Here is a 21,497-nt window from a genome sequence, read left to right as displayed (position 1 = left end):
CATGGGTGTTGGGAAAACTGGAAAGCCACATGCAAAAGAATGAAACTCGACTATAGCCTGTCCCCGTGTACTAAAATTAATTCAAAATGGATCAAAGACCTAAATATAAGACCTGAAACAATAAAGTACATAGAAGAAGACATAGGTACTAAAATCATGGACCTGGGTTTTAAAGAACATTTTATGAACTTGACTCCAATGGCAAGAGAAGTGAAGGCAAAGATAAATGAATGGGACTACATCAGAATTAAAAGTTTTTGCTCAGCAAGAGAAACTGATATCAAAATAGACAGCCAATTATATGGGAACTGATATTTTCAAACGACAGCTCAGATAAGGGCCTAATATCCAAAATTTACAAAGAACTCATAAAACTCAACAACAAACAAACAAACAATCCAATAAAAAAATGGGAAGAGGACATGAACAGACACTTCTCCCAGGAAGAGATACAAATGGCCAACAGATATATGAAAAGATGCTCAGCTTCATTAGTTATTAGAGAAATGCAAATCAAAACTACAATGAGATACCACCTCACTCCTGTTAGATTAGCTATTATCAACAAGACGGGTAATAGCAAATGTTGGAGAGGCTGTGGAGAAAAAGGAACCCTCATTCACTGTTGGTGGGACTGTAAAGTAGTACAACCATTATGGAGGAAAGTATGGTGGTTCCTCAAAAAACTGCAAATAGAACTACCTTATGACCCAGCAATCCCTCTACTGGGTATATACCCCAAAACCTCAGAAACATTGATACGTGAAGACACATGTAGCCCCATGTTCATTGCAGCACTGTTCACAGTGGCCAAGACATGGAAACAACCAAAAAGCCCTTCAATAGAAGACTGGATAAAGAAGATGTGGCACATATACACTATGGAATACTACTCAGCCATAAGAAATGATGACATCAGATCATTTACAGCAAAATGGTGGGATCTTGATAACATTATAAGGAGTGAAATAAGCAAATCAGAAAAAAACAAGAACTACATGATTCCATACATTGGTGGAACATAAAAATGAGACTAAGAGACATGGACAAGAGTGTGGTGGTTACCAAGGGTGGGGGGGGAGGGAGGACATGGGAGGGAGGGAGGGAGGACATGGGAGGGAGGGAGGGAGAGAGTTAGGGGGAGGGGGAGGGGCACAGAGAACTAGATAGAGGGTGGCGGAGGACAATCTGACTTTGGGCGAGGGGTTTGCAACATAATTTGATGACAAAATAACCTAGACATGTTTTCTTTGAATATATGTACCCTGATTTATTAATGTCATCCCATTACCATTAATAAAAATTTATTAAAAAAAAAAAAAGGTTAAAAAATAAAATAAAATAAAATACGATGTAAAAAAAAAAAAAAGAATAAAAAACATGACCGTCAGGTCATAGAAGTAGCCTGTAAGCACCAGCCAATCTTCTGCATTACTTTGTGTGCTTGGTGCCTGCACAGCCGCCTCAGCGGTTCACAGGGCCTGTTCCTAATGTTCTTGGCAATGTTGATCGCAACATGGGAACTCGCCCCCTGGGGCAGGACCTGCCCATCACAAAGACATAAATCTTCATGTATTCTAAGCATGTTTTGAATACCTTTCACAGTGATTCTGCAAATAAAGAGTCAAGGTGGCTTAGTATTTGGCCATTAGTTTCATTTCCTTATGGGCCAAGAGGAAAGATTTATGTAATGGGATGATCAAACACCTTTCCAGTCATCATTTTAGCTCAAGGACTTCCTGCATTAGGTGGTTCTAAACTTCTGAGAAGGGGTTCCAGGTAGCGTGGCTTTGTGCATTCTCTAAAGACTTCCAAAGAGGACTCCTCAGCATTTCCTCACAAAGGCGAGCGTCTAATTATAACACAAAGTATTTTGCCCCAAGAATATTACTGTTTAACTTCAGTGTGGGAAAGTAAACAAGGCAAAAAAATATTGCCTTGTTCTAGAGATAAGAAAACTAAGACTTAGTTATAAGGTAAATAGTGAAATTATCTGGAACACAGGTGATCCACTTCTCAAACTTGTCCTTTCCACACTCGCCTACACATGTGCGCACGCACGTGGTATCTAAACAGCCAGCAGACTCCTTACCTCGATTCAACTCAACAGTCGGACACGAAAACCACCAGAAAGGTTTGGGACAAGCTGTTTCCTGTGTCTCCCTAGGGGACCTTCCCTGGCACACAGGACTTGGCACAAAGCTGTCTGCTCAGTGAAGTATCTGTCCAAAAGGCAACATTTTTCAAGTGTCTCTAATTTGCATTTTAACCAATAAAGGTTTCCAATGTGGATAATCAAATCTCCAGCTAATATTGGTGGCAGTTGGGTGGTGGAGACCTCCTAGCCTCAAGAATCAGAAACGCAGCTGGTGACAAAACCCTGCACCTGTGGGAAGGAGGTGGGGCGTTAATAGGTGCTAAGAGTGAGACTCTTTTAAAAATGAAAACACTGGACTCACCTGACCAGGTGGTGGCGCAGTGGATAGAGCATCGGACTGGGATGCAGAGGACCCAGGTTCAAGACCCCGAGGTCACCAGCTTAAGCGCGGGCTCATCTGGTTTGGGCAAAGCTCACCAGCTTGGACCCAAGGTCGCTGGCTCGAGCAAGGGGTTACTCGGTCTGCTGAAGGCCCACGGTCAAGGCACATATGAGAAAGCAATCAATGAACAACTAAGGTGTCACAACAAAAAACGATGATTGACGCTTCTCATCTCTCTCCATTCCTGTCTGTCTGTCCCTATCTATCCCTCTCTCTGTATCTCTAAAAAAACAAAAAACACTGGACTCTGCTCGCAGTCCCCTGGAACACTGAACAGGCAGAGCATTAAAACGCCAGGGACAAAAGGATCCTACATGGTGCTGTAACAGGAAAGAAAGGCTTTAATGTCCATTTCACTTCAGCAGCTAAATCAGCAATAAATCACCCCCTGGGTACTTAAAACAGGTTATTCAATCCCAGCATTACCTTCAAACCTGGGTCCGACCACACAGCCTAACCAACTGGACATTTAAAGCAACACAAAATTCACTCTGGATTATGGTTCCATAGAAATAAAGGGACGCTCGTTTCTTTTTAATTTGGCAGAAAGATAACAGCAATTCCAAACAATAAAGGTCATTAATACACAGAAAGATACTTATTCCGCCAGGAAATGAAGATGTCCAAATGGCAACCTATATTTCAGGCAATGGCATAATTTGTACCAGTATGATAGGCTGTACTCATTAGTTTCGGATTAAGGAATGGTCACAGATATAAGGGGTGGGGAAACCTCAAGCTTTATAATACCTTCTATAGAAGACTGATTTAATATACGTATATATTTTAAAAGTACACAAGCACACAAAAACCCAATGGAAAGAGTCTCTGCACTTCAATGTGGTCACAGCCAATTGGTCTCCATCCATTTATAAATACAGACAAAAAATCGAGTTTTAGGCTACAACTTATACCTGTTTTCCCCCATACAAAGTGGTGAAGGTGGCAATGCAAGGCCACTAAACACTGTGGGTGGGAGAGAGGTCCCAGCGCCTCTCCACTTCACACAGCACAGGAGTGGCCTGTGGGTGCAGACTCCAATTCAGTGGGTCTCAAGCCCGAGTTCCGGCATTTCTAACAAAGCTTCGCTGCGCTGTTGGTGTCGTGGGGCTGCAGCAGACATTGTAAGCAGTACTCACAGAACAAGGTGTACATTTCCCGGGCAGGAAGACGACAACGGCTGGGGCTCTAAGGACAGGCACATGAAGCATCACCTGCTCACTTCAGGCCCACTGGACCCCCACCCCTGGGCATTGTTAATCAAGGAGCCGGTACTGAGACTGAGTTATTGGCCTGGAAGACGTAGAAAAGGCTATTTCGTGCCACTGCATTAAAAAAAGAGATCGAAGTAACAAACTTTAAAATTGTTTTTAACAGCAGATTGGGAGAAAGAGGTCAGATTCCTAGAGTTATGGACAGGTTGGTGTCAGTCCCCAGGAAGAACCTCGCTGGCCAGAGAGCTGCTTAAGCAGGGCAAAGGCGGCTAGCTACTGCCCGCACTAAGCAGACTTACACACGTCTTTACCTTGGGAAAGAATAAACCACTTGGCATGTTATTACTTTTGTGCTCCAGCTTCATTTCTTTGGAACAAAGTAAGACTGAGATCTAAAAATGATCAGCTATCTGTAATCTTGACTTTGGGTCTCTCCCTGTGTGACCTCAACATGGGACCCACTGGTTCCTGGGATGGTTTTCAAGGGTCCTGCGTGCAGCTCTCTTTCCCACACAAGCTCATTCCACAACCCCCATGTCCTCAGGGCGCAAAGACTGAAGACATTGCAAACACAGAGGGGAAACACAACATGAAGTTATCATTTTAGCCAAAAGCCATAATTACTCTGATAAAAGGAGCTATTCAGAAGGGATGCTGCCAAGGTTACTGGCCCTCCAAATAAAGCCTGCCTCACTCCTCCATTACTTGAGTTTAAAATTTCAGAAACGGAGGAGCAGGAAACCTGGCACAAACCCAACGCTAAAAACAATGTTAGCAAAAGAGACACCGGAGTCAGCACCTCTGCCCCACAGACGTACATACATACTCAACAGAGCAAATGGTAAAACAAACTCCATCCTTCAATTCCATTTAAAAGTCCTTCAATATTCTTAAGCATGTTGCTTCGATTGTATGTTGCTAATAACAATAATTCTGAATTGGATAAAATGGCACACCCCACCCATACACTTTTTTCCTTCTTTAAACAAAGTGATATAAAAGGTCCTTTCTGGCCATTTTGGAAGAATGTGGTCAGAAAGGGAAGTGAAACGCAAGGAATGGTGGACGTGGAAGATGGGCCACGCTTTACAAAAGCCTTTTGTCGTCCACACGTACTTCAGTCCACTGTGCTCTTCTGAGGAGGTGGTCGGCTTTTTCAAACGTGCAAGGCGTATCTGATTTCCCACTTCTGAACAATAGCAAAACCGGAGGAAGATGCTATCACAAGGAATAAACATTTGTTGGCCTTTCTGAACTGCTTGAAAGCAAAAGCCTTTGAAGCCAAAAATGAGACAAGAGTCCCTCGCTCACTGCAGGAGACAGGCAGGCGCCCCCTCCAGTACCCAACACCAAGGAGAGACCGGCGGGCCGCGTGCGAGGCGGGAACGCTGCAGCCACACGGAGAGGAGTCTAATCTGAAGATACTTTTCCACAAATATGGCAAGTTCTTCACTTTCATGCTTTATTGAAAGTAAATATGAATCAAAGACAGGGATTGGTAAGCAGGTTATGTCTCTAAAGAGTTACTTTTAGTTCAGAGCAGAATGTTGTCCCAGCTACTGTGATACAAATCCCTTACGGACCAATGCATCTGGTATGACACGTGAGCAAGGACAGAGAACAAGACTTGATTCCCTTCCATGACTTTAAATCTCGTATGTAAACATGATTTACTGGTACTGCTAAAAGTTTACTTGTCCAATCTTTATTTGTCCTTTCCCCCACCACCCGCACCCCTTAAATAGAAAATCTGAAACATTTCCTTCAAGTCTGATGTCCTTCAGTGCAATCTGCTTTATTTGACATAAGGCATTTGGGACAGTCACTTTTGAATGGTTTTCTGCCTTTTGGAAGAGTCATGTAATGGTTTAGTTCTTCAATCCAGCTTTTCTTGAATGCCCTAACATGTCAAACTCCTCCTCCCTTCTGGTAATTTCTTAGCAGTCAGCAAGTGTTCAGAAGATTAATGTCCGAGGAGACCAGTACCTGGGAAAGAAACACACGTGGGGGTATATTTGCGAACCAAGAAAGAAGAGCTCATGTATTCCATTTGCCCAGAATGCATCATCAACAGGAAATACCCAACTTAATAAATGAGCACAGCAGCCCTCCGACATCGAAGGACAAGAGAAAACTATCAGACAACTTGAGGCTTTCGGCTAAACCACATTTCTGTCGGAAGCATGTGTTTCCTACATGCTGTCTTCATACACTGAATCAGATTTTACTGACGCTTTCATTTGATGGCCATTTTTCATAAAGAAATTTTTTGCTTTGTTATGTCTTATCACATCAGGACTTACTTTGTAGTGGAAATGTGGAGACAACAAAGCCAGGTGAGCGGAAGGCTTTATACAGGCCAGCAGCTTTGTTCACTCATTTCCTTTAGCAAAGAACCCCTGATACTGGGTTTAAACTGACTCCTGGGCAAAATCACAACCTGCCACAACCTCTGGAGGAGGCCACAAATAATCAATATGGCATTGGTTCAGTCGGTGAACATCCAAGGTACGCAATTGATGGATTAATGAATATCATTGGTGTGCGCAACCACAGTGGCCAAGATGTAGTACAAGGCAGCGCCATGTCTCTATCTAAAGTAATAATCCAAGGAATGCCTTAATTCTCAATAGATTAATGAACCCTCTGCATGGAACCTCATATAATTCAGCAAATTCTTCTCTAGTTCTTATCAGTTGCACACAAACTGGTTTGCTCTGAGATGGGACTGACAGGGTGAACTGAAAAATGGTTAAATAGAAACCTCAAAATGCCACCAGCTAACCCCCCACCTCCCGCTGGAATGAGGAAGAGAAAGCAGTATGGACATCTGGCAGGAGGAGGTGCTTCTAACACACGGGCCCCATCTGAGGCCTGACTGCAGAACAAGATAATGAAGAATGAATAAAAAATGCCTTTAACAAAAATTAATTTCAGTCCTGAGATTCAGATTGAATTAAATTTTAAAATCAAATTATAGCCTTCACTTGAACAGAAAATTGCAGCATGACTCTGACATTCGTGAACAAAGCATGACAAATGTCACTTACCTTTAAACCCTTCTTCTGGCATACACACTGGGGGGAAAAAAATCCAAATTGAGAAGACTGTCATGACAGAGAGTAAGCAGTAAGATCATTTCAATGCTTAAAGATGAGAAGTTTAAAATAACTTGTTTTAATTACCTTAACATACCCGTCATGATCACTTTGGAAGTTATGGACGAAAATAATCAGATGACATTCTTTGTTTTTATTTTTATCAAAGTAACACAACTGCATCATTTAAAAAGCCAATTACTGTAAGAAAGGGTTGTAATAACTGGAGCCAGGGAAGGATGCCCCCTGGAGCGGGTCTCTCCCCTCCCCCTCCCACGCCCACGCTCTAGAAGGAACTGCTCTTGACTCCTGTAGCCATTTCTTAATGGTATTTGACCTCTTTATTTCTAAAAAAACATGCTTATTTTGCCATTTCATAATTTTAGATACTATCTACTAACTTCCTCAAGGAAAGATACCAGCTACCCACCCTCCTGACACTGTGATACTGGGTTGCTAAGCCAATCTCTGGCATTTACGTTATTGTGAACTCTATTAAGACTGCTCACAGTTGAACCCCTTAGTGTACTTTGGTTATTCTGCTTGTCTGGCACGATGTCTTCGTCTTTCTGGGTTGGTCACTGCTGCATTATTTACATGTCTTCTCTGTACCATCTTCAACTCCAGTGTAAACTCCTCAAGACAGCCCCCTGGCACCCTTCCTGGACACCCTTCCCCAAAGCCTGCGTTCCCCTGCTCCAGGGGACTGGGCGAGCTCACTGCCAGCTGCGGAGCTTGTTCCAGCATTTCCCTCCACCACCTTCGAGGGCACCTTTTCCGATGTCGATCTCCGTTTTCTGGTTCCAATGTGGATGTCTTTCTCAGTTATTCTCTTGCTTAAGAGCACCTCCTCCCATAGTAACTTGGCAAACGGTATACGAGGGAATGTTTTTAGGTCTTCCATGTGTCCTGAGAGCCATCAGTGTGAGGGCAGAACAAAGTCTGCCTCACTGCAGACTAGACTGGAACTCCCTTCTCCTCAGAAGCCCGTGGGCACGGTTCCATTAGTTTGTCTTTCCGACTCCTCATCCTGTGACTGGGACTGGTTTCCCCCTAGATCTCTAGATGTTTTCAGAGAACTCTTCTCCCTAGAATTTCACTATTGGGCCTTTGGTGCAATCATTTTTTATTTTCATGAATTCCTTTCTGTTCTCCGAATGCTCCTTTTATACAGGCCCTAGTTACTGTTTGCTCTATCTGTATTATTCACAGTTAATCTGTAAGCTTTCTTTGGCTCCTGCGTTGCCCATTCCTCTGGATTCCTTCTTCACCCTGGTGATTGACATCTTTTAGTTTCACGCTCTCATTCCTCAACCATCTGGTGATCACTGGCTGCCTATTTCTGCCTGCTTAGGTGTGGCTCTCGAGCCTGAAAACCCTGTTCAGTGGGCACTGGTGGGCTTCACTAAGGTTACCTGGAAGATGAACCACTTTCTTTTTTATACCTGCAAGTTGTTTTCTTGAACTGGCCAGTCTCCCCATAGTGGAATCTCCTCCCTCTTGTGTAGAGTTAAGAGAGCCGGGCTGTTAGCAATTGAACAGAGACCTAGGGGGTGGTCTCTCTATTTGGTATGTCATGGGCCTCAGTCTCAACCTTTCTAGTTTAATTTCTTCAATGAGCTGAAACACTTACTCCAGCTGCCCATCTGAGGTCAAGAGGTGGTGACGTGGATGCAAAGGAAGGGGCTGTGAGGATCTGGGAGACAGGGAGTTGTCCAGATGCTTCTTACACAGTTTTCCAGTCAAGTTTCCCATTTCTAGGCTCATTCTTCACTCCCACTTCCAGGGGTACGGGGGCTCCCATTCCTGTGTGCCTATCTGAGGCTGTGATTTGAATTAGCTGTGCTTCATGCTGACCGCTTCCATCTGTTGGCTTACATTTATTTAGTAATTACTATCCTTCTCTCTGCTTTCCATTTTCCAAATTTTTGTAGAATCTTTCTCTATGATCTATCTCTTAAGACAAATAATTTAAGATTCTACCTTAATGGCATCTAGAAGCTTTTTTTTTTAAGACTGAAAGTACTGTAGACTAAAGCTTCCATATCGGTAATCCCACCTCCTTCTAACAAGTTAATCACCAAATTACTAAAATAAATGTGTCTTTACCTTGCATGACATCATCCATTGCAGCATAGTCTGCAATTGGTTCATCAGCCTGGAAAATAAATGGAGACAATTGGAAACCAGCAGGGAAGGGAGCCAGGAGCAGAGGCGCGACCTTCCTCACACTAAGGTCTGGCCCCCGAGCCAGAGACTGCATTGCCACAAGACACAAACCCAAACGCTATCCAGTAGAGCACCGAGGTCAAGCCACAGCCGGCTGGCCAGGATTAACAAGGGATGCCCTGTTGGTCTTTACTCATCACCCAGAAAACTGCATACTCTATGTGGCATTGTTTTCCTGTTCCTTAAAACAACCTTTAGAGGCCCTGGCCGGTTGGCTCAGCGGTAGAGCGTCGGCCTGGCGTGTGGGAGACCCGGGTTCGATTCCCGGCCAGGGCACATAGGAGAAGCGCCCATTTGCTTCTCCACCCCCCTCTCCTTCCTCTCTGTCTCTCTCTTCCCCTCCCGTAGCCAAGGCTCCATTGGAGTAAAGATGGCCCGGGCGCTAGGGATGGCTCCTTGGCCTCTGCCCCAGGCGCTAGAGTGGCTCTGGTCGCGGCAGAGCGACGCCCCGGAGGGGCAGAGCATCGCCCCCTGGTAGGCAGAGCGTCGCCCCTGGTGGGCGTGCCGGGTGGATCCTGGTCGGGCGCATGCGGGAGTCTGTCTGACTGTCTCTCCCTGTTTTCAGCTTCAGAAAAATACAAAAAATAAATAAATAAATAAACCACCTTTAGATATAGAAATGTTTAGATACCCTGAGGTTACTAAACTCTGACATAATTAATGTGAGTTAGGGAGAAATAAAAAGTCAGGCTGGTGCTCTAAAAACACCAACTTGGTTAAAAATACATTCTTGTCCCTCTTCACTACCAAGAACAAAATACCTGTATCCTTTCTAGGGCAGAAGCCAACACTAAGTCCGAGCCTATGGTGGGACTGGATGGAAGGGCAGAGTTAATGACCAGCAGAGTATAGTTATCTATCTGAAGTACAAACCCTTTAACAAGAGGCTGTTTTTAGAATTTTAGACAGGCCTCTCAGGATTCAGCAACTCACTTAGGTTTTTAAAAATAATTCCACAGAACCTATAGTTCCAAGAAAAGTAAAAAGTAAACAGAGGGAGAGGCAGGCGGTTGGGTGAGGAGTGTGTGTGTGTGTGTAGGGGAGGGAGGCAGACACGGGCCTGTCTCCTCATTTCCAGGGCCCAACTCTTTCTCACCAGAACGCAGGCTCTTGGGTATGAAAAACATGTATTTCACAGTTCAAATACCTGACAAACATTTTACATGATGCAGTGGTATCTGGCACAATGGGGATGTTTCTGGCCACAAAGAAACAAAAGAGGCAAAGGGAAGTGACGAAACTAGGCCCTCGGAGAGGTAGGTACCTCTAGACACAGGTACTACTGGGCTGATGAGCCTGGTGCAAAGATTCATCTTCTTTGACAATTGCTCAGAAACCCTACTTCCTAAAACACCTTCCACCTCTCCTGAATCCATTCTACCCAAAGCCAGTGTCCCTATTCTGGAGAGGACTCCCATGATGACAACCAGAAGTGTTTGGACTGTTGTGGCCAAGCCTCGTGTCTGTCTGTTTCCTAGCTGGACTGGCTGGTGCTTTTGAGCCAGGAGGAAACGAGGGGATACTTTAATAGTAGAAGCACAGTTAACTCTGCTCACCTAGGAGATAAGGAGGAGGCTAAATCTAGATCTGTTATTTAAACAAAAATTATGAAAATTCCGTAAGATCCAAGAATGCCATGATCTCCTCTAAGTCTCTGTGGCTCAGTGTGAGCAGAGGAATCCAGAGGCCAGCAAAAAGTCAGGGCAGTCCCTTGTGACCACACCCTGCTGAGGACCCGAGGCAACCGTTTTATCCACCATGTACTAGCACATGTGGGTGTGAATCATTAAAACCCTCTAGAATCCCTCAGGTAAGGAACTGCTACCTACCTTTAACAAAATGACAGACTCAGGAATGACGCCAAGGGTGCCGAGGGTGGCACAGTCATCATTTAAAATCTTTCCATCAATCGACAGATTCTGGTCAAAAGGAGCAACTGAAAACGCATGCATGATCTGTGCAAAAAAAAAAAAAAAAAAAAAGTCTGTACAAAGCAAAATACTGAGACTTATACCCTATTTGAATAAATAATACATAAATTCTTTAAAAAACAAAAGAATTTCAGAGAACAAAAGATAACTACTGTTTGCAGTCAGCCCACTTGCTCCATTCCTACTGAGGCTACAATCCCAATATATCTGGGAACATCCCCAGGAGGTCTGGTAGAGAAACAAAGCCCCAGATCCCTCAGTTCTGCACCTTATCACTGCCCCAAGGGTGGGGTGCGGGGACACCAAAGGAGCAGTCAGAAGGCTTGGGCAAGGCCATCACCGTAACTCCCATCATGCCCAAGTCCCACAGCCCTTTAATCAAGTCATATCCAAATCCTTTCGTAAGACCACCTTTAAATGAACCCGCAGGTGACTTGCACTCTTCTTCCTTTTGTTTCAATTCCTTTAGCAAGCAGCCTGGACTACATAATTCAGTCCCTAGGACTCATATATTCTTAGAATGAGTCCTCCCTCTAGAAGCCAAGATATTAATTTCTTCTTTTTTTAAATGTTTATTTATTAATTTTAGCAAGAGAGAAAGGGAGAGAGAGAGAGGAACCTTGATCTGTTCTTATATGTGCCCTGATCAGGGATCGAACCAACAACCTCTTCACTTCGAGAAGATGCTCTAACCAAGAGTTATCTGGCCAGGGCCAAAATATGAATTTAAGGGTAAGGGCCATATGCCTCAGCCCAGTTCCAGCCAACTGTTAAAAATGAAAAACTATTAGGCATACACTCAACTGTTTTTTTGAATTCATAAAATTTTTTTATTATTTCCCAGTAGTAACACCAATGGGGGCCAAGGAGGAACTGGGCTCAGAGGGGCACACAGATACCTTCAGTGATATGTTGCCATTCTTAACTTGGAGGGTGAATTCAATGGTATTCACTTTATTATGCTTCATAACTTAGTTACATACTCACTGAATGTATTCTATTACATGTCTTTTATTACTCCTATATCCACGATGTTATAGAAAAATCAACCAATGACTCTAGCTGGTGGCTCAGCAGATAGAGTGTTGGCCCAGAGTATGGACATCCCGGGTTCGATTCCCAGTTAGGGCACACAGGAGAAGCAACCATCTGCTTCTCCCCCCTCTATCTTCTTCTCTCCCTTTTCCCCTCCTACAGCCAGTGGCTCGATTGGTTCGAGCACAACCCCGGGCACTGAGCATGGCTCCATTGGCGCACATTAGCCTCAGGTGCTGAATATAGCTCAGTACTCAAGCATCGGCCCCAGACATGGGTTACTAGGTGGATCCTGGTCGGGGCGCATGCAGTAGTCTGCCTATCTCCTCTCCTCTCACCAAAATAAGAGAAGAAAAGAGGAAGAAAAGAAGGGAGGGAGGGAGGGAGGAAGGTCCCTACCTTTTTTTATGCAGTCTACTCCTTTACTTTCTGAATCTGGGAAGACAAAGCACGCCTAGCAAAGTAGCCATGAACCAACTGTGTGTATAATAACTGTGTATAATAGGGCCCAAGAGCTTTCCATTCTGGGAAGACTGTGACCAGAAAAGTGGTTTTAATAATGGCAGATGGGTAGCCTGACCTGTGGTGGCGCAGTGGATAAAGTGTCGACCTGGAAATGCTGAGGTCGCCAGTTCAAAACCCTGGGCTTGGCCTGACCTGTGGTGGCACCATGGGATAAAGCGTCGACCTGGAACACTGAGGTTGCCGGTTCAAAACCTTGGGCTTGCCTGGTCAAGGCACATATGGGAGTTGATGCTTCCTGCTCCTCCCCCTTCTCTCTTTCTCTCTCTCTCTCCCCTCTTTCTAAAAAAAATCAATAAATTAAAAAAAAAAAACAAAAAAAACCCTGGGCTTGCCTGGTCAAGGCACAAATGGGAGTTGATGCTTCCAGCTCCTCCCCCTTCTCTCTCTCTGTTTCTCTCTCTTCTCTCTCCCTCTCTGTCTCTCTCTCTCCCTCTCTCTCTCCTCTCTAAAAATGAATAAATAAAATTAAATTAAATTAAAAAAAAATAATGGCAGATGGGTAAATAAAAATCTCAGCCTGGCCTGGCCTGTGGTGGCGCAGTGGATAAACTTTTGGCCTGGAATGCCGAGGTTGCCAGTTTGAAGCCCTGGGCTTCCCTGGTCAAGGCACATACAGCAAGCAAGCAATGAACTACTAACATGAAGCAACTATGAGTTGTTACTTCCCATTCCATGCTCCCATTTCTCTCCTGTCTCTGTAAAACCAATAAAGTATTAAAAAAAAAAAATCTCAGCTGCAGTTTTCAAAAGGCCGTCAGCCCCTGAGAAGCAAGCAGGGATTGATCAAACAAGGACCTGTGGCTACAGCACCCTGACATCATCAGTGATCTGCCTGTGAGGCTGACAAGCGTATTTCTGGTGAATGAGAAGTACTGACGGGACGGTTCCCCCAGAGCCAGCCCAGCACACAGGCTCGGGTGCAGGCAACTGGCCCAGGTTATTAAACAGGATCCATGAAGAAGAAGAAAGCAGTTACAGTGGAGGCATCTGATACCAACTGAGTGTGATTAATGTCACATCTGCTTGACTGAAGGAATGCTTGCTCATATCCTAAATGCTAAATGTCTTGGCACCACCCTATGAGACTGGACAAACAGCAAGTATCTCTAGACACAAGTACCACTGGGGAGAAGTGGATGCTCACACTTTGAGCACACAGACAAGGACATTAAAATTCACTCAACAACTAATGAAACATTTATTAAGAAGCTATTAATGTTGAATACTGTGCTAGGTGCAAGCAACATAAAAGTGACACCCCACCCCCCGGAGGAGTTCACAAGAGTGAGGGCAAAACCATGTAAAAATGGCAGCAGGAGGTCCATGTAGGACAGAGGAGAACACAGAGGAAGGAACAGGCAGCTATACGAGAGGCAACACAGGCTCTGAAGAAGGGGTGCTATGAAAAAAGGAGTAAGTGCTCACTAATGAGGAGAAAACGATATTTATTTCAGAATGACGGAACAGGCCAATCAAAGGCATAGAGACCTTTGGTATAACAATTCATAAACCATAAGTGCGAGAAGAATGCTTGAATATAATTAATATTATATAGGTCTGTTTAACAAGTAGGTGCAGCTTTCCTGATCTATGGAAATCAGGAACAATGTTTTCCTAAAGGTGAGAGGCTCCATGGTGTGTGTGTGTGTGTGTGTGTGTGTGTGTGTGTGTGTGTGTGTGTGTGTAAAATAAGAAAATGCAGGAGCAATGACTTCTAATACCAGCCATTTAACCTGTGCCAAAATTCCCTCCTTTCTAAGGCAGGCAATACCACCTACTTAAAACCTATCTTTGGGAAAATTGAATAACACAAATACTGAGCATTCTTTGAGAAAGGAGATGAATAAATTACTTCATTTGCTCTATGGCATCATAGGTGGATGAATTAACAATTTAGCAAAGCAAGCTTCTCCAGGTCTTAAGCAACAGTACATGGCTATGTCTCTGGAATACAACGCTGACAGTTCTACAAAACCTGTCATCCTATTAACCTGGAATTGTAGTATCCCTAGAGGAAAGGCTCTATCAAATATAAAAGAACGTATTACATGCTTTTCAAAAAGTCACCCACTACCGCTAACTGAGGATCGCATGTACGCCCATCACAAACTCCAATGCTGTCCAGGCTGCTGGGCAAAAGGTCACATCTTGTTGAAGCTTTCAAAGAGACTACCACAGAGCAGTGAGAAGAAATTACATTTCATTGCCCTTTCTTTAGCCTCCACCTGGATCACAGCGGTCCTGCCAGCAGGGGTGGGAAACCAGAGGATGCTGCTGCAAAGGAACCATCTGAGCAGAGCTCGTTTTGGGGGTTCTCATTTGAACAGCTGCTGCCTTCTAACAACTCATTTGTGCAGGTAATGCACTCCTAGATTTAGAGGTTATTTCTGCTGACTTTTTGATTTACTCTTCAAAAACGGTAGTCTGTAATAGAAGTGGCACAGGCTTTTCAAATGTCTTTATCCACAGGGGCTCTTTTTGTAATTTCAAGTTTTTGAATGTTTGAGGTTTACCACTGACAGGCAGAGAGCCGGTGACAGAAGCAAGCTTTCTCAGATGTAAAAGGTACAACAACAGAGGAAAGATATTATGCCAACACGTTTATTTTCAGAGCCGTGGGTTCAACCGAGGGAAATACAGTTCCCAGGACAATCTGGAACACATAACACCCTCAAAGGAAGCCTGTACTTTTGCCTCAATTGAGATGATAAATATCAGTAACAAGAAAGAATGCACAACCATTAAACTATGCCACATGAAAGTAGCAAAGAGGAAAATTTGGTCAACATTTTGGACATATCAGTGACTGAAACAGATTAGGGGCCAGATTTTTTTCGTGGCCATCTTGAACTTATCAGCCCCCTTTGCCTGGGCTTTGAGATACTGTATACCAGTGGCATGTTCATTTACAGTGCTTCAGCACTGATACCCAGAAACACCACTATCACGAAGCATTTTCACAACGCCTACACTGCATTCATTGAGTTGATTTACAAAGCAACACATGCTTTCGGCAGGATGGAGAGGAAACAATCTAAAATGGACCTTTAGAAAGCAATCTGGAAAACACCAGCCTATAAACAGAGGTGAAGGAAATTTTAAATTCTACCAAATAAGACTTATCTGACATAAGAAATTTGTGATAAAAAAAATCTGACTCATCCAAGTGACTCAACAATTAAGTAGCTGCCTTTTATCTCCCCTTAAATTTTACAGAAGATCCTGAAAATTGAATCAAATACCTATTAAGCGGTCAGAGGAAAGCACACAGCACAATGAAGTGAGAGAACAATTATCTTGGGAACAACCCCAACATGTTAACAAATGGGTGCTGAATTTTTTCCCATTGTAAAGCTGCTCAGAACTTGCTCAAATTTCAGGATCCAAAAACCACTTTCATCTTCATAGAAAGATTCTTGGCTATTCTAAAAACTTCAAGTCTTTTTAAAGAAAGAGCTATTTTAATTTGGGGGCCCTGCAGGCATAATTCTGAAATCAAAAAAGCCTGGCTCTGGCTGGTTGGCTCAGCAGTAGAGCTTTGGCCTGACGTGTGGAAGTCCTAGGTTCGATTTCTGGTCAGGGCACATAGGAGAAGCGCCCATCCTCCTCTCCTTCCTCTCTGTCTCTCTCTTTCCCCTCCCGCAGCAAAGGCTCCATTGGAGCAAAAGTTGGCCCGAGCGCTGAGGATGGCTCCATGGCCTCTGCCTCAGGCACTAGAATGGCCCCGGTAGCAATGGAGCAATGCCCCAAATGGGCAGAGCATCGCCCCCTGGTGGACATGCCGGGTGGACCCCAGTGAGGCGCATGCAGAAGTCTGTCTGCCTCCTTGCTTCTAACTTTGGAAAAATACAATACAAATAAATAAATAAATAATAAAAAGCACTCTCCAGCCATGGCCGGTTGGCTCAGTGGTAGAGCGTCGGCACGGCATGTGGAAGTCCCGGGTTCAATTCCCATCCAGGGCACACAGAAGAAGCAACTATCTGCTTCTCCACCCCTCCCCCTCTCCTCCCTCTCTGTCTCTCTCTTCCCCTCCTGCAGCCAAGGCTCCATTGGAGCCGTGTTGGCTCGGGCACTGAGGATGGCTCCATGGCCTTTACCTCAGGAGCTAAAATAGCTCCAGTTGCAATGGAGCAACACCCCAGATGGGCAGAGCATTGCCCCCTACTGGGCTTGCCAGGTTGCTCCCGGCCGGGGCTCATGTGGGAGTCTGTCTCTCTGCTTCCCTGCTTCTCATTTCAAAAAATACAAAAAAATAAGCCCTCCCTGGCCACTTGGCTCAGCAGTAGAATGTTGGCCCAGTGTGTGAATGTCCTGGGTTCGATTCCTGTTCAGGGAACACAAGAGAAGCAACTATCTGTTTCTCTACTCCTCCCCTTTCTGTCTATCTCTCTCTCTTTCCCCTTTTCTCGCACTCATGGCTTGACTGGTTCGAGCACATCAGCCCCAAGTGCTGAGGATAGCTCTGTGGAGACTCTACCTGAGGTGCTAAAAATAACTCAGTTGCAAGCATGGCCCCAGATGGGGGTTGCCGGGTAGATCCTGGTCAGGGCGCATGAGAGAGTCTCTCTATCCCCCCTCCTCTCACTTGGAAAAGAAGAGGAGAAAAAAAGCCCTTTCTCAATGGCTTAATACTATATAAATAGAGGTCAACCTGGAAAAAAAAACCAGTTACACATATAAACATGGATGGGAAGCAGGAATTTATGAAGGTCCTCTACATCCACAACATACTCAAACGAATGTTATGTTGTCCTCACCTGAATTTTCAATTCTTTTAATGTTTGATTAGCAGAAACAAGAAGTGCTTTCTCACCACGAACTTTTCTATGTCGCATACTCCGTCGAATAACTTGCTTTTGATATGCAATATAATTTTGATGGGATACCTTTTGCCTCTTAGCTCCTCCGTTGCTCTATAATAAAGATCCGAAACAAACAAAAAAAAAGCACTGAAATTATCCAGTGTGACTCGTGCTCATAAAGTCCACCAGAAAAGCAAAAGCAATGGTCCCTTCACCATTTGAAATTCAATGTCAAAAATGAGTAGAAACTCGTTTTTAGCAGGCTCACATAAAATTAGAAAAGGAAAAGAATGAATGCACGTAAGCTCAAAGAGTTAAAAAAATATCAAAAGGACATTTAAAAGCAAAATGATAATTCTGGCCTTAAATCAGAACACACATATGATATGCCAAAACACTTTAAGGTTATTAATTTAATTCATCATCCTAATTTGTTTGTATTAAACATTTTCTTCTGTTTTTTGAGAATGACATAGTAATTAAGTATAAACTGCTGAGAACATTTTTATTTATTTATTTATTTTATAGAGACAGAGAGTCAGAGAGAGGGATAGATAGGGACAGATAGATAGGGACAGACAGACAGGAACGCAGAGAGATGAGAAGCATCAATCATCAGTTTTTCGTTGTGACACCTTAGTTGTTCATTGATTGCTTTCGCAATATGCCTTGACCATGGGGCTGCAGCAGACCGAGTAACCCTTGCTTGAGCCAGCAACCTTGGGCTCAAGCTGGTGAGCTTTGCTCAAACTAGATGAGCCCGCGCTGAAGCTGGTGACCTCGGGGTCTCGAACCTGGGTCTTCTGCATCTCAGTCCTACGCTCTATCCATTGCGCCACTGCCTGGTCAGGCTAAACTGCTGAGAACTTTAAAATGAAAGACAGTACCTTACTCAAAATTAGTTTAAAAATGGGATGAGACATTGGGATGGCTGACATGATTACAATATATGTAACTCTGTCTACAAAACAGCCTTGCAAAAACTACTAGAATCAAATCAAACATTTAGACCCAACTTCCATATGACGGGAAATTTGAGAGTAGAGAAATAAGTTAGAAAGAAGGAAGGGAAGGGAGGGAAAGAGGGAAGGAGGGAGGGAAGGAAGAGAAATAAGTTAAAATCAAAGGAAGAGAAGAGAAATAAGTTAAAATCAGTAACATAAGGAGGCCATCAGCTGGGTCCAGAATTTGGGACAATCTAGAAGAAATCAAACTGGTCTCTAGTTGACACTGAAGAGGAATAAAAGGGGTAGAGTAGGAAGGTTAAGATTACTGTTCTAGACATTCACAGACTAAAGTGAGATAAAACAATGTATACCTTGATCTCATGCTGGTTTGAGGGAGGAAATGTTTAAGACATATTTGGGATAGTCGGAGAAATCCAAGTATGAATAACAGGACACTGTCCTCACTTACATGCTGGTTTAACTATTTAAAGGTGAAATGTCATGATGAACTCGATTTACTTAAAGACAGTTGAGCAAGAAAGTACAGAAGTACCCATGGGTACATAATTCACACTATACTAATCGTAAGAACAAAACTAATAGCTAAAGACCAATGTCTTTCTAGAGTACTCCTATACTATAAATAGCTCATCGAGAGGTTAACAGAATCAAGATTCTTCTGCTAACCAGGTCAGGGGATGAAAGAAACAAGAAACTTTTAAAGAATCCTTTTCCCTGGTTTGATGAATTCTGAACAAGGAAAGCCAAAGGCCCTGGCTCTGGATCCGTACTGTCAAGTGTCAACTGTGCATCAGCAGAGCGGTTTAGGCGTCATTACGGACACAGATACCACAGACTCATTACCACCGGAGCTCCAGAGACTTAGAAAGCAGAAGAGGGTCAGGATGCACACATAAAAGAGCACCTAGGGCAGTGGTTCTCAACCTGTGGGTCGCGACCCCGGCAGGGGTCGAACGATCAAACACAGGGGTCGCCTAAAGCCATCGGAAATACATATTTTATTTAAAAATGTATTGTATAATATACATATTTTATTTTAAAATGTATTGTATAATATACGTATCTTATTTAAAAATGTATTGTATAATAAATATGTATTTTCTGATGGCTTTAGGCGACCTCTGTGTTTTGGTGGTTCGACCCCCGCTGGGGTCGCGACCCACAGGTTGAGAACCACTGACCTAGGGCGATGCCCACCTGCTAGGCTCAGCATGAGCTAGGTTCATTGCTAGTGTGATCCTAACAGCCATGAGAAAAATTAAACATGGGAGTTCAAAAAATATCAGAGTTGATGAAACATTTTTCTCAATCCTCAACTGTTGAAAGAGAAGGTTAGCCTGACCAGGCAGTGGCGCAGAGGAAAGAGCGTCGGACTGGGATATGGAGGACCCAGGTTTGAGACCCCGAGGTTGCCAGCTTGAGCGCAGGCTCATCTGGTGTGAGCAAAGCTCACCAGCTTGGACCCAAGGTCGCTGGCTCGAGCAAGGGGTCACTCGGTCTGCTGTAGCCCCCTGATCGAGGCACATACGAGAAAGCAATCAATGAACAACTAAGAAGACTAAGGAGCCGCAATGAACAATTGATACTTCTCATCTCTCTCTTTTCCTGTCTGTCTGTCCCTATCTGACTCTGTCGGGAGGGAAAAAAAAAAAAAAAGAGTAAAACAAAAATACAACTCTTAAAAAAAAAAAAAGGTTAAACGGGACCTATGTCCCACAATTAGGGGGAAATATCTACAACTACATAAAATGTTACTTTAGAAATACAAAATATGGCACTGGCTGGCTGGCTCAGTGGAGAGAAAGCATCAGCTTGGTGAGTGAAAGTTCTGGGTTTGGTCCCCAGTCAGGGCACACATGAGAAGTAACCATCTTCTTATCTTTCTCTCCCTCTCCCCCTTTTCTCTCTGTTCCCCTCTCACAGCCAGTGGCTCCATTGGTTTGAGTGTTGGCCCCAGGCACTGAGGATAATTTGGCTGATGTGAGCATTAGCCCCAGATGGAGGTTGCCAGGTGGATCACAGTGGGGTGCATGCGGGAGTCTATCTCCCCTCCTCTCACTTTACAAAAAAAAAAAAAAAAAAAAAAGAAATACAAAACACAACCAAATAACAAAGCCTTGAGCATTAAGCAAGATACATATTTTTAATGACTGATTTTAAATGGGTCTAAAAGCTTTTCCCAGAATTTTTTCAAAAAAAAAAAAAAATCCGTAAAATTTAAATCCAACTTATCTGACAAAAAACCAGCCCACAGGTTTTAGATGGCTTTCAATTACCTAAGTGATATAAAATACTGGGTGCATTATTAACCTACATTGTAGATAAAGTCAGAGTCAAAGGAACTGGGTTGATTTAGCTTAAAGAGGAAAGGAGATTTGTTTATTTCCATTAAGGACAAGTAGAAATGCATCATTTTCTATTATAGGGATTTAAAACAGCAATTATAAAAGCTATCTATAAGCCCTGGTTCCGACAGCTCAGTTGGTTAGAGCATCATCCCAAAGCACAGAGGTTGCTGGTTCAATTCTGGGGCAGGACACATACAAGAACAGCTTGATGTTCCTGTCTCTCTCTCTCTCTCTTTCTCTTCCTCTCTCTCTAAAATCAATCAAATAAACATTTAAAAAGACATTAAAAAGCTATCTATGTACTGAGATATCGTAATGTACAGATAACCCTTGCACATGGGTCTAAACAGTGCGGGTCCACCTAAATGTGGATTTTTTCAATAAACACAGTAAATGTATTTTCTCCTTACATGATCTTCTTATAATTTCTTTGTTAATTAAATTTATTTTATATCAGTTTGAGGGGGGGAAGGGAAGAGACAAGAAGGAAGGGAAAGGAGGGAGGAGAGTGGGAAGCATCAACTCATAATTGCTTCACTTTGATTGTTCATTGACTGCTTCTCATACGTGCCTTGACAGCGAGGGTGGGGGGTGGGGTTCTCAAGCCAGCGACCTTAGGATCATGTTGATGATCCTGCGCTCAAGCCAGCAATCCTTCACTCAAGCTTGCAACACTGGGGTTTTGAACTGGGGACCTCAGTGTTACAGGTGGACACTATCCACTGTGCCACCACTGGTCAGGCTACTTTTGATTTCTTTAATAATACTTTCTATTCTCTAGCCCAGTTTATTGTAAGAATACAG

At 43.6% G+C, this 21,497-nt stretch overlaps 1 protein-coding gene across 5 annotated transcripts in view; it reads right to left on the bottom strand.

The window, feature by feature from the left end:
- Positions 1 to 3,053: 3,053 nt before the first annotated feature.
- USP48 (ubiquitin specific peptidase 48) overlaps positions 3,054 to 21,497 on the bottom strand; it is an 88,936-nt gene continuing 70,492 nt past the window's right edge. For 4 of the 5 annotated variants that reach the window (XM_066270184.1, XM_066270182.1, XM_066270181.1 and 1 more), the window contains 5 exons: positions 17,333 to 17,488; positions 10,911 to 11,036; positions 8,962 to 9,010; positions 6,805 to 6,831; positions 3,054 to 5,740 (listed from right to left, as the gene is read on the bottom strand). In XM_066270184.1, coding sequence (XP_066126281.1) covers positions 5,718 to 5,740; positions 6,805 to 6,831; positions 8,962 to 9,010; positions 10,911 to 11,036; positions 17,333 to 17,488 — 381 coding nt within the window. In that variant the 3' untranslated portion in view covers positions 3,054 to 5,717. The remainder of the gene's footprint in view (positions 5,741 to 6,804; positions 6,832 to 8,961; positions 9,011 to 10,910; positions 11,037 to 17,332; positions 17,489 to 21,497) is intronic. The other variant, XM_066270185.1, reaches the window with a different exon arrangement.

Source organism: Saccopteryx bilineata, chromosome 3, assembly GCF_036850765.1.
Source record: "Saccopteryx bilineata isolate mSacBil1 chromosome 3, mSacBil1_pri_phased_curated, whole genome shotgun sequence".
Lineage (NCBI taxonomy): Eukaryota > Metazoa > Chordata > Mammalia > Chiroptera > Emballonuridae > Saccopteryx > Saccopteryx bilineata.
Note: the sequence above shows the minus strand (reverse complement) of the source record. Positions and strands in the feature narration are given on the sequence as shown.